The sequence below is a fragment of the Octopus bimaculoides genome, chromosome 16 (genome assembly GCF_001194135.2).
Source record: "Octopus bimaculoides isolate UCB-OBI-ISO-001 chromosome 16, ASM119413v2, whole genome shotgun sequence".
NCBI classification, from domain to species: Eukaryota; Metazoa; Mollusca; class Cephalopoda; order Octopoda; family Octopodidae; genus Octopus; species Octopus bimaculoides.
In genome coordinates this window covers 55,291,097-55,305,093 of record NC_068996.1, presented here as the reverse complement: position 1 = coordinate 55,305,093, position 13,997 = coordinate 55,291,097, and the positions used below count along the sequence as shown (strand labels likewise).

Below are 13,997 nucleotides of genomic sequence, written 5' to 3'. Positions count from 1 at the left end.
TTTTTTTTTTGTTTTTTTTTTTTTGTTGTTTTTTTTCATATTCCCATGCTAATCACCTAATGCCATTTTTTTTATTAGCTTTTCTTTTTTCTTCTTTTGAAAAATGTGACTATAAACTATAATTTATGACAAATATGTTCTGCAATGTTGAGAACACTTGGCTTTTATTTCGTTTCAATGGCACTGTGGTATCATTTAGTCTTTTATGCTTTCTTTAAGTTTCCCGTCATCACCTACTACATGACTATACCCACACTTCCCTTTTTTTTTTTAACTGGAAAATTCTCCATTAATGTTTGAGCAATGTTAATGAGTGAAAGTTAAACATTCTGTCGATCACTTATGGGGTTCTTGGGGGTTATTTTGTTTTTCGTTGTGGCACCATAGATTTAACAGTTTCTTAATGCCTGTAGTTAGATGATATGGAACTGTCAAGTGCAATGAAGAAATGGTATGAAATATGGAAGTGAGAAACTATTAAATTCTTAACCCTTCAACTACCTTATTTGTTCAAAAGTAGATTTGCTAAAACAAAACTGTTTGAATTTTCAAAATAATGGAAAGAATTTTCAGAAGCTATTTTAGTTCTTGGTATGATGTTAACATATTGACATTCTCTATAATTTAGCAACAGTGGATTTGGTCCCAGAATATAACTGGTAGATTTTTTGAAATTTCTTCTGCAAAGATGAAATGAAACATTCATCCAGCAGAATTTTTTTAATAGAGAATGTGGAATATTTTTGAGCATGGCTGTTGTTCTTTAGCTTCAGATTGGTCATGATCAAGCACACCTACAATCTAAGATATTGTAGCAGTGATCTTTTTTCTTTTTCTTTTTTTTTTAATTGCACTTTTATTTTTCTTTGTTACTGTAAGGTGTGATATAAGGTTATGAATTCCCAGATCAACTTTGATTAACCAGACTTATAAAAACCAGTCATTTAGGTGTATATAAGACTACATTAACCAATTATCTAAGATTGATCTGGCTACTATTTCTAACAGGTTTATTAATCATGTAAAACCTGTCTCATTGGCCAAACATTTTGTCCAGTCCCAAGTAAGCCTTGATTGAGCAAATCTATAATTGAAAGCATTCCAGCCATAACCATCACATTTGTTCCCTGCATGCAGGAATCTAAAGACCACAGTATGCAATATGTTGTTTTTAAAGCAGGTGTTACCTGAGGGGTAGGGCTGTTACTTTTGCAGATGGAATAATCACACAGAGGTTCATTTAATAATTCAATACTGTTTGGTAATATTACCTGATATTCTACCATTTGAGTTTGCTGCCTCTCTAGTCTAACATTAATCACTACACTCAGTCCTTCTTTCCCAAAATGTCACTCTTCTGGAATTCCCCTCCTACCTCATGTCATTCTTGCAAAGATTCAAGGGAAACATTAACAACATTAATCTCACCAGTCTTGGAGGTTTACAAAGGCTATGGGTGCTATAGACACCTTTAAAAAATTAAGACTATAAAATGTCTTTTTGATTTGAGGGAGATTTGGCTTCCGTTTCCAGAAAGTCAAGCTATGTTGTTAAGTTGAGCTCAACAAGGTGTTGGCATCAATATTTGCTGCAATGCCCTTCCATCACCAAAACTGGCATTGGTTCTGAGGTTTGTTGGTAATTTAGAAAACATTTGTATACCTTCTGCTTGATTAGGGATAATCTCAGGCTGCAAGCTGTATGTAATCTGATAAAACTGGTGTTAAAATAATGAAGTATAAATGATTATTTGCTATCTTTACATGGTTTGCAATCTCCTTTTAATTCACAGAAGTATATTGGAATTGGAGCTTTGTAGTTAGATGTCCTTCACACCACCAACCCATTCAAACACCCACTGAACATATAACCATCTCCTTCTCTCTCTCTCTCTCTCTCTCTCTTTCTCTCTTTCTCTCTCTGTTAGAGAAATTCTCAGACAAACCTCACTGTTGCAGAAGTCAATGTCCTACCTGACTCTTCTTATTCTAACCACTGCACTACTAATCTCAGAGCTGTTTGTAAAACAGAAATATATTCAGTAGTTAGCCCCTGGCAGGTTTGAAATACAACTCTAGTAAAATCTCTCTCTCTCTCTCTCTCTCTCTCTCTCTCTCTCTCTCATTTGATGAAGAAACATTTAAAATGCTCGCATTTCCTCATCTTGGATGTGATATTGATATCTCCAATCATTTTATGATACTCCACCTGAACTGGGCCAAAGTTTGAACCTAGAACCATGATTTTGTCAACTATGCCTTAGTATTAATCAAAAGACAATAGTGTTGTGATTTTAATGTATTTGAGCATTTATCTCCCCTTTTCTTTTTAATATATTGAGGCCATGCTGGAGCAATAGACCAGTAACTAAAAGCATGAAGCTCAGTTGGTAAATTAAATTTGCGTGTTCAGTTCTTTCTCTTGCTCAGAAATATTGCCTAAATTCATTCAGAGATTCTATAGATTTAAATATGGTGACTGAACATCCAAGGCAACAAAACAGAAATTGCTCAGACATTTTGTCAGTTTTCGTGTAATCAGTACTATTTGTGGTTTTAATATCATCTCTGTGGGTTTGTGTATGATGATTCAAGAACAGAATGACGTTTATCTTTTACTTGTTTCAGTCATTACACTGCGGCCATGCTGGGGCACTTTTTCTTTATATTTCACTATTAATCCAATCTTGAACAATATTAGATTTGTAAAGGCACTGTGTTTTTGGTTGGAAAAAGAAACTCCAACTGTGAACCATTCTTCTTTAAATCCTATCCTCCACAAAACAAAACACTGTTTAGATAGTGCAAATACATGTAGATGCAGGTGTGGCTGGGTGGCATAAAATTTGTTTCCCAACCACATGGTTCTGGGTTCACTCCCGCTGCACAGCACCTTGGGGGAGTGTCTTCTACTATAGTTTCAGGCCAACCAAAGCCTTGTGAGTGGATTTGGTAGATGGAGACTGAAAGAAGCCTGTTGTGTTTGTGTGTGTCAATGTTTGTCAGTATGTGTGTGTGTGTGCTTGTGTGTGTGTGTGCTTGTGTGTGTTTTATTGCCTCTTTGCTTTCACATTGCATGATAGTTGTAAAATGACTGTTACTGTAAGGGAAGTGGTGTCCTTTGTTTTCAGTGTTCCATAAAATTTCATCTGGTCATGAGAAAATATTACTTTACTTGGAAACGGGTGACAGGAGGAGCATCTGAAAATCTGCCTCAATAAACTCCATCTAACCCATGCAAGCATCAAAAAAGAATGTTAAAAAATGATTGTATATATATATATATACACACACACACACACACAAGGTGTTCAAAAAGTCTCTCTGCAGTGAATTTTTTCTCTCAAGATATATTTCAAAAACATTTGTAGGAGAATCAACTTAAGTATTGAAAATGAAGGATGACACTTTTAACACCACTTATAAAGTCTTGTAAAGTCTAATATATTCTTTTGCAGTCTTCTTATACCAGCTTATAAATATTTTATTTTGCAATAAAATACTTACTGCGGAAAGACTTTTTTGAACACCCTATTTATATATTTACTATCCCGTAGACATTTAACCAACCATTCACATGCTTGGAAAAATTGGATGAAACCACAACTCAAATACCACACATCACAATATCATCCTTATTATTATCTCTCTGTTATTTTCCAGATGTGCCCGAAATGAATCCCAACAACTCAGTGTAGTGAACAATTTACCTGACCTTTTGAAATCTGGTAGTACAGAATGTCTAGAAAAAGTGGTGCCTCGAATACAAGTAAGATGAAAACTTTTCTGAAATTATGTAATTGTGTATGTGAAGCATTTCAATAAATCTTTTAATGTTAAATTAGAGTATCTCATAAAACTTGTTTGAAACAACATCGGGGGAAAATGACAGTGCTGAATGTAAAAGGCAGTTAGGTAACATAATAAAATCTAGTGTTTTTTTACAAAGAAATATATTTTTAGTAGTTGAATATTTATTAATGTTTTCAAGACAAAGACAAATTGCTATCAATATAAAGATTGCTAACATAAAGTAGATATTTCATTTGGTTAATTCCAATTAAAACCAGGTCCCTGGTTTGCAAATACTGCCATATCCTGCAATGAGTTGCTACGGTAATCTTTGTGGAGACCATTGTCCCTGTAGCATTCAAATTACTCATTCAAATAAAATGCTTATTTATTCATTTTGTTTTGAATTAATCTCTTAGCTTTGAGATCTTGATGATGTAATTATTTTGAGAATGGCACTCTAGAGTAAGTGTAAGAGGCCAGATCTGGCCAGTTTAACCATAAAACTAATAGGATATCTGGGCCAGAAATATGATTTAAATGTTGATTGTAGAGTAGAATCAGTGAGGCCAGATTTGATCAGTTTAAACTTAAAACAGGTTGAATATTTGGGCCAGAAATGGGCAGTTTAAATGATAAAGGTAGGTGGAGGACTTTAAAAAAAATTTTAGATTACAAATTTTGAATTTAGTTTTGGTAATCAACTTAATAGGTAACCTCTGTTAGTCCAGCTATTCCTTCTAAAGAATTAAGGGTATTTTGGGGTTTTCTTTTTTCAACTAACAGGTGTGTGTCTAATATCCAGATAAATAAACCAAAAAGTTGTGTTGCTTGTTAATTACATGCCCATCTGTTTCATCTAATTGTAAAACTACACGGAGGGCGATAGATTAGTTCAAGAGCTATGTCGATACTCAAGAATAGAGTTTTTGTTTTCATTGAACAAATTAGAAATCTAAGATTTAGTCAAGTGAGTTAGAGACTTCACGTATCTATTTCTCTAATAAGAATCACCAAAAGGCTACAAGAGATGGTGATTAATTGACAGAATCAGATGAGAATCTGACAAAATATCTTTTGATGTTAAGTTCCAGCCCTTCATTTTCTGAGTAAGTTCAAATTTCACCAGTTTTACTTTACCTATAAGTTTTTGAAGTTGTTAAAGCAGGCACCAGTTTAGCACCAGGATTGATTTAAACAAGTGCAATCTAAACTGTACATAGTGGCCTAGCCAAACAAGGTACACCAACTGAGGATTGTGGTCCTTCCATTCATAAGGATATGCAATGCAAAACGGCCATTGGCATTAAGAGGAAAAGAAGAGAAAAAAACATGTTTCCTCTCTCTCTACTATCATCATTTTACACATGTTTTTCTCTACTGCTAACACTTGTCACCTCCTCCTCCCTGACCCATTCCTATTTCCTTTCTTTCACTTCCCCTCTCTGATATTCACTGCTTCCACCTCAGTTCCCATATCTTATCATCTGTCACACTCTAACCCACTCACCTACCCACCTACCTTTTCCTCTCCCTCCATCCTGTTCTCTCTCCCATATTCACCATGCACCTTGACCTCACATCTCTCTCTCTTTCACTTTCCAGGTGGGCAAGTCATCCATTCACCTTTTCCTGCCACTTTGTCACACTTTCATATCCCATAATACTACACCACACTCAATTGAGGAATCTTATTTTGTAGGTACTTTGTGACCTTATCAATGCTGGTATCATGTAAAAAGCGCCCTCTGTACATTCTGTGAATTGGTTGGCATTAAGAAGGGTATCCAGCTGTAGAAACCATGCCAAAGCAGACATTGGAGCTTGGCACAGCCCTCTCCATGGTCAGTATGGAAAAAGAGACATTAAATGATGATGATGTCTTCTAGCAGTAGTATGGGATGGATGGTTAGACAGGATTTGATAAGTCCAAGGACTGAATCATTCTCCATTGTCTGTTCTGGTATGGTTTCTATGGCTGGACACCTTTCTTAACACCAACCACTTTAGAGTGTATTAGATGCTGCTTTTTCTCTTTTCTTTTTCACCAGCACTAGTTAGCTTGCAAGGCTAAGATTTGTGTTGAGGTACAGTAGGGGTACAGTATGCTAGGTGACAAGAAAAAGGAGCTTGAACAAGTTTCTAGCTTTAGAAGAGCTACTTGTCTACTTTATGCAACTGTGGATGAGAGTAATTGGAGGTAGAAAGAGATAAAAAAAAATAGCAATGAATTGGTGTCAGGATGGATGTTCAAAGTACAAGAAGGTGAATGGAGGTGAGAGAGAAAGGGGGAAATAATTTGGTCAGACAGAAGGGAGATCAATGTAAAATGATAGTGGAGAAGGAGAGTATTAAGAATGAAAGATGGATGTCAAGTGGTTGTGGTCAGTGAGAATGACTACTGGTGTCACAGAAAGTAATAATGATGATGAAATATGTTGTTCTGCTCTTGTTACAACAGCAAAATGTATTAGTTTTAAATTCAGTCAACCATCAAAACACCAAAATTAAGCTTTGTACTTGATAATAAATTGGCATGAGTGTTGCAGTTTTGTTGAAAGTTAGATAATTTGATTTAAAGTAAACAACACCAACTTTTGCTTTATAAGCAATGTATGTTTATTTTTATTAATTGATTTTCTTTTTCTTCTTTTTCTTAATTAGGAGGTTTTGAATTATGCCCAAGCAGACATACAACGGGCTGCATCAACAGCATTTCTCCAAATATTACAGAAAGAACAGGTTGCAGTACAGAACTATGCACAAACGTTTTTACAAACCATTCTTACTAGTATTGACAACAAAAATCCAGGTAAATTAAGGAAAAAAAACCTTCATTATGCACTTTATAAAGACATACCTTTGTAATTATTACACATGGCCACAGTTCAAAGAATGAAACAACTAATTAAAAAAAAGACACACACACACACATTTCTGTAACTTGGTACCACAGTGGAATCATCACTGTCGGCAGTGGGAGCATCATAAAATTTACTGTTGTATCTTCAGTTTGCATTGCTATCACTAGGACATGAGTAATTACCCAACATTGGAATTTTTCCAAGACCTGCTGTTTTTAAGATAAGTTTCTAAAGTGTTAATAGAAACTCTTCAGTTCATTCTAAGTACCAAAGATCCAAACATGCCTCAAAGATCATTTTATAAGATAAAGACTTGGTTTGCATCTTTTGTAAAGTTGTGTGTGGCAGGGTGTCAGGGAATGAGGAAGCAAAGAATTATGGTGAAATGATTCCATCTCAGTCATCCTCATTATTTTTCATATTTTTGCAATATAGAGCAATGGAGATCCAACGAATGCAGTCATTAGTAGCCATGTTTGTGTGAAGAAAAAGTTTGCTTCATAACTATGTGGTTCTAGGTTCAATCGCACCACATGGTACTTTGTACCAGTTGTCTTCTACCATTGCCTTAGGTCAACCAAAACTTGACAGTGAAATTTAACAGACAGAAATGATGAAAGTCCATAGAATGGAATAAGACCACAAATGACCTTATGAGTAGTGGACATCTGAGAGGTTACAGTTCAAGTCCTGTCCACAGCAGTCCTTTTATAATTATTACACATACCTCCTGACAATCTTATAAGTCTTGCTGTATGTGATACCAAAGTTGTCTTAATGGATAGAGTAGCAGACCTCCCACCGAGAGATCACAGATCAAATCCTGCTGCCTACAGCAATCTTTTTTGTAAATATTAAACCTAACTCCCAATACCACATCTTGCTGTATGTGAGTTCCTCAAATGGAATTGTTCACAGCTGTCAGCAGAAGCTAGAATTCTTAAACCCCAAAATGGCTCAGTCCACCTAACCCTTTAGCATTTAAACCAGCAATATCCAACCCAAATATTCTTCCTGTTTTATGTCCAAACTGGTCAGATCTGACCTCCATGCCTCCTTTACAATGTCATTCAAAAAATATACAATCACATCATTGAAATCTTGAAATTATAATATGATGCAAGGATTAATTCAAAGCAAAAATGAATAAATTAAGCATTACATTTGACAGAATAACCCGAATGCTGAAGAGTTAAATAAGTTCTATTAATCCTGAAAGAAAAATACCAAATTTTAAAGGAAGGCAACAGTTAAACCGCTTCTGTAGTGATTCAGAAGAGTCTCTGGGTGTGGATATTCCATAAAAATATCTAGAAATCTGATATAACTACTTATGGGTGTCTCCTTCGCATTGACTTGTGAATCAGATTTCATGTGTTTATGTAGCACAAGGCTAGCTAGACCTTATGCAGACTTATGATCAAAGTTATTCCAGCCATGACTATCCCATCTTTTCTTAAGGTAAAATGATCCCAGAGCTACATTATCTTTGATATACATTTCCTTCCATCCTTTAGATGGTGGAGCATGATTTGAGGGAGACCCAACTGCTCTTTCTAACAATCATTGTGACCATACAGAGTAATCACTTACATCTCGTAGATTGTATATTGATTGAAATGGCAGATACTGATGGGAAACATTGATCCTACAGTAGAAATATCTTATTATATAGATTTCTCAATATACCTAATTATATATATAATACAATAGTTGTAACGATGTGTATGCTTTTATGGAAAGAAATTAGGTAACTATGATTAGTTTCCAAGTCTATGTAAATAAATAACATATTAAATTTCTCAGCGAATCTAATTATATCTAAGACAATAGTATAATATTGTACGTTGGGAAGGTCATTTTACCAATAATAATGTTCTTCTGGGAAGAAATTGAATTTCTGTATCAGATTAGTTTCCAAATTTCTATAAATGTCCAGTTTACAAAACAGTGTTTTTGTTCACTTTTAATTCTGCTTAACCCTTTTGTAGCCATATTTTTTCATGAAATACACTAATGATATTTTAATCAATTTTAAAAGTAATCAACACTATTTGGAGGAACTTAATGAAATGACTAAATTTTTCATTATTAAACTAGTATTTGAAATATGACTTACCCCTTTTATACCAACCCACTTGAGACCACACTTTAGTTCAATACAAATTTCCCAGTTTTAACCCTTAAACATTCAAATTACTCTTTCAAATTTAATACTTGTTTATCCACATTGTTTTGAATTAATCATGCTTTATCTCATAGCTTTCAGATTTTGAAGATGTAACTGTTTATTTTTAGAATGACATTGTAGGGTGGGTGTGAGAGGCTGGATCTGGCTGGTTTAAACATAAAACAGGTAGAATATTTGGGCCAGATATGGCCAGTTTGAATGCTAAAGGGTTAAAGTCATCTAAAAACCTTCCAGCAAAATTTCGTGTTAATTTGTTCCAAACACCAGTTTAATCAAGACAGTTATTTTACTAAATTCTTTATTATTTTCAAAATTAATTGAAACAAAGACATTGTATTTCAACAGAAATATGGCAACAGAAGAGGTTAGTGAAATGGTACTACTTAAAGTAATGATGGAAGATTCTAATTTGAATTTAAGCATTTTTAAAATGGACAATCATGCATCGTATTCAGAACCAGGGACAGGGGGTAATAAATATGGTTAACTCATTGATACATTGGTTTTCCTATATCTTCACACCATTTCCAATATGAATATTGAAATATTCACATTGTTTGAATTAAAGTTCTTTGGTGTGTAGCTTGTGTAATAATTGAAATGTTATATAGTAGTTAATGTAGAGAGCCTGTATTTGTTCAGGTCCCTGGTTTAGGGATAACTGAATCCCTTCCTTCCACCAGCCTCAGAGACCCTGAAAAAATTGTGCCTTCCTTGACAAAGCTGTAAAAATCAAAAAAATGTTAAAGAATGGGGAATGAATTATAGTTTATTGAGTACAAGAGATATAAGACCTTTGAATATAAAATGACTTGTGAAAGCAGCCCCACAGCAGGCATTAAAAGAATAATAATGAGAATATTATACACAGCGCTCAGGTATACTACAACAAAAAAAGAATTGGGTCTTGCCAAGGGTTGAACCCAGACTCTTCTGATTTGTAGTCAGATACATTATCCATTGTGCCAAAGCTCTGTGGTTCTCCATATTTTTGACTTCATGGTGGAAATAAGCAAAATATTATTGTTGTTCTTTGCTTGGAAATGTAAATATTACTGATACACTTCGTAGAGTTAAAATTTTAGAAATTTTCTAAACTTTTGTTCAGATTTTCTGAAATGATTTCTCTCCTTGAACATTACATTTTGCATTGCTCCAGCTGGAATGTAGTTGAGTGTTGGAGCTACCCAGTCCCCGTTAGTTGTTACACCTTGGATGTTCTTTTAAGTGACAGGTGGAAGGCCACATGAGCATCTGTGTTTGTTCTCATTTAGCAGCACCTAAGACAACTAGTGAAAGTATAGAGCTTTCTTCTAATTCATAGTTGCTCACAAGTGACAGCTATGCATGCTCTGCACTTAGATATTGCTTGTGGTGCATTAGTGTGTCGCAGTAGTACACCATTTTAGAGTCACTGCATATATGTATGGACCTATAAAGGGAAGAGACGATGTATGCTTAAAACATAATGAAATGAAAGTACAGTATGCAGTAGAGGTGCATGCGTGCGTGTGCTGTACCTGACTATATTTGAATATGGAACCTTAGCTTCTGAACAGAGGCATTTACACTTCACATGCATCAATAGCTTAGTAGATAATAACATTAGTTCTCATAGTTTTCAAATAAAGATTTTTAGTTCAAATTTTGTCTGAAGTTATATACATATCTAAGAACAAGTCACTTCATAACAACTGTAAATGAAAACATGTTATATATGTAAATGATATTGTGAAAAAATTGTTTGACTCTAAAAATGAGATTAATTATTCAAACATGTGTAATCATATTAACAATTCATCTCTGTAATTTTTGAGCTGGAATGGTTTGGTTAAATCTAAGAAATATGGAATTTCACAGATGTGATGTGGCAAGACTGAAAAGCAGAAACCAGTGTTATGTTTATAGCAATGTGGTTAATAATTTTGCTTCTCAACTAAATGCATTTAGGTTCAGTTTCTCTAAATCGCACTTTGGGCAAATATCTTTTACTCTTACTCTCAGCTGACCAATGCTTTATGAAGGAATTTGGTGGACAGAAACCATATTACACCATCATATATGTGCATGTGTATAAGACTGTTGATACTCCATGCTGTCGTCATTTAAGTAAAGTGATGTAGTCATTACATGTTGACATTATGAGTGGTTGCCTTGCTATTTTTGGTGACCTGTGGTATGTATAAAAATTCTTTACCTGAAAAACAGGTGGGGTCAGTGATAGGAAGAACATTCAGTTGTAAAATTCTGCCTCAAGATTAATCCCTGTCCAAACCATGAAAAAACTAAAATGGGTGTTGAATAACTGAATGGTATTGATTCCCCTTAAATATTTAAAACTGGATATAGGAAAAGACAATGATTGTGGGAACAGATTTTTATTGTAAAATGAATTATTATTGGATCATACTCTGAAATTACACACACACACACACACACACACACACACACACGCTATCAAAGTTGACAGCCTATTCTGAATTTCACCTTTAGCCATGCTATTCACAACTGTGAAGACCAGAGACGGAACTGGTGTTCGTACAGGGTTCAGTTAAAGTTAGGTGTAACAGGATGGATATTGTGTGGAATATATGAGGAAGTGGGTGATGACAGTTTTAGTGTGAGAGGCGGTCAACTTTGATGAAATAAATATGTCCTCTCAATTTGGTGTATTAAGTCCTATTCTAGATAAAACTTGCGCTATATGAAATATAGTGTTGATATATTCTATTATTGTTATATTACATTACCATATGTATAGATATAAATATATACGTGTGTGTATGCTTGTATTGTTTTTAAGATATCTCAAGTGCATGGCTTGGAACCTTACTTGATGTTATTGATCTATTACCAAAAACAGTTATCCAAAAAGAAGTAAGTATATTAATTTTTTTTAATTAAAATTACCAAAGCATCCCAACACAAACCTTTTACTTCGTTTTTTTTTTGCTTTGTTTTGTTTTTTAATATTGACTATTTCCTCTTAAAATTAACAGCAGCAGTAGTGGTAGTAGTAATGTATATTTAACATGAAGTATTATTCTCTTTAAATACATATAAGTTGCAAATATCAACTGTTTGATTCTGTAACATTCATAATATTGTGTGTATGTGTGTGTGTATATATATATATATATATATATATATATACATACACACACACACACATATATACATACACACACACACACATATATACATACACACACACACACACATATATACACACACACACACACACACACCATACATAACAAACATACACACACCAATTTATTCAACATTTATCCTTTAAGGTTTAATTAATCCTTTAATATTCATAACTGTTGCAAACTACATGGTCTGATCAATAAGTATCCGGACTTTTGCCATAGTAACAAAGCTAAAATACACAGAGTGAAGCTGTTTGGCACAGATTCACCTTGAACTCTGCTGTGCATGAATACTAAGTTTTAACATTCTAGCTCACTTCCACTGTTTACAGCAATGCTTGGAAGTAACATGTGTAGGGTGCATTGACCATGACGGAGAAAGTTGAGCAGAAAATCTGCCAAAAATTTTGCCAAAAGTTTGGTGATGCCAGCTCAGAGGCCTACATAAAGTTTCCAAAAAGTTTTCATCATTCCCAATACAATGAAAGAGATCTTATGCAACTGAAACCCGCATGTCTTTTTGGTCAGCTGAAAGTAGTTTTGGCACAAACTTAGCAGGCACACATCTCATGTCCAAATTTTCAGTAATAATGGACTGAAGTGAACTGTAGCTAATCTTCACGTCCTCTGATAACTCGCAGATGGTGTTTTGACAATTTCCCCTCACAGCTGCACGCACATCTGCAATGTTTTTCTCAGTTCTGCTCTCTGTGGGTCTCCTAAAATGTTCGTCACTATCAACATTTTTCAACCATCTTGGAAACGTCTGAACCACTCATACACTTGTGTGCAGCTCAAACACCCATCTCCATACACTCTTTTCAACTTTGCATAGACCCCTGAGCAGGTATCACCATGACAACTTTCTCTGTCATGGTCAATACAACAATCCACATGTTATTCTGAAGCACTGCCGTAAACAGTGGAAATGAGCTAGAATGTTAAAACTTATTGTGCATGCAGGGCAGAGGTCAAGGTCAGTCTGTGCTAAGTGACTTCATTCTGTGTGCTTTAGCATTGTTACTGTGGCAACAGTCCGGATACTTATTGATGAGACCTTATATATTTTCCCTCAACTGCTAGGTTGAGGGAACCTGTGGAAGAGGTAGACCCAGGAAGACCTGCGGTGTGGTGTTGAAGCACAACCTTCGAACATTAGGCCTCACCGAGGCAATGACTAGTGACCGAGACCTTTGGAAATATGCTGTGCTTCAGAAGACCCAACAAGCCAAGTGAGACCATAACCCGTGGCCTATGCCAGTGCTGTATAACCAGTCCATTTAAGAGTACCTTTCCTTCATTGGACACTAAACTCTGCTTGTGAAGACCTGTTGAGGCAAATGAAATCAAAATCAAATTCGCTGATGTGGCTGATGACAGCACCACATGACTGGCATCCATGCTAGTGGAACTTTAAGAGCACCATCCGAGCGTGATCATGACAGTAGCACGTAAAAAGCACCATTCAAGCGTGATCATTACGAGCCTTACTGGCACGTGAAAAACCGCATACAAGCAAGGTGGTTGCCAGTGCTGACTGGCTCCTATGCAGGTGACACGTAAAAAGCACCATTTGAGCATGGCTGTTACCAGCGTCGCCTTACTGGCCCTCGTGCCAGTGGCACGTAAAAGCACCCACTACACTGTCGGAGTGGTTGGCGTTAGGAAGGGCATCCAGCCATAGAAACTCTGCCAGATCAGTTTGGAGCCTGGTGCAGCCTTCTGGCTTGCCAGTCCTCAGTCAAACCGTCCAACCCATGCTAGCATGGAAAGCGGACGTTAAACGATGATGATATTTATATATATATATATATATATATGTCACTATGAGGATATTTAGACCTCTTACAGGAATATTTTTATCCAAGATATCCTGGTTTAATATACTGCATTTTGAAGAGATATTTCATCAATGAATATATGATAAAATATTAAATATTATTAAGTTTTAAAATGGAGAGATTCAATAGATATAAATTAATTTTAGTATATATAT

General features: G+C 35.2%; 1 protein-coding gene across 1 annotated transcript in view; it reads left to right on the top strand.

Moving 5' to 3' along the window:
* Window positions 1-13,997, top strand: part of LOC106871176 (serine/threonine-protein phosphatase 4 regulatory subunit 4) — a 102,874-nt gene that overhangs the window by 37,921 nt on the left and 50,956 nt on the right. Inside the window, exons 2-4 of the mRNA XM_014917507.2 lie at window positions 3,663-3,768; window positions 6,456-6,603; window positions 11,650-11,723. Of these exons, the coding sequence (XP_014772993.1) occupies window positions 3,663-3,768; window positions 6,456-6,603; window positions 11,650-11,723 (328 nt within the window). The remainder of the gene's footprint in view (window positions 1-3,662; window positions 3,769-6,455; window positions 6,604-11,649; window positions 11,724-13,997) is intronic.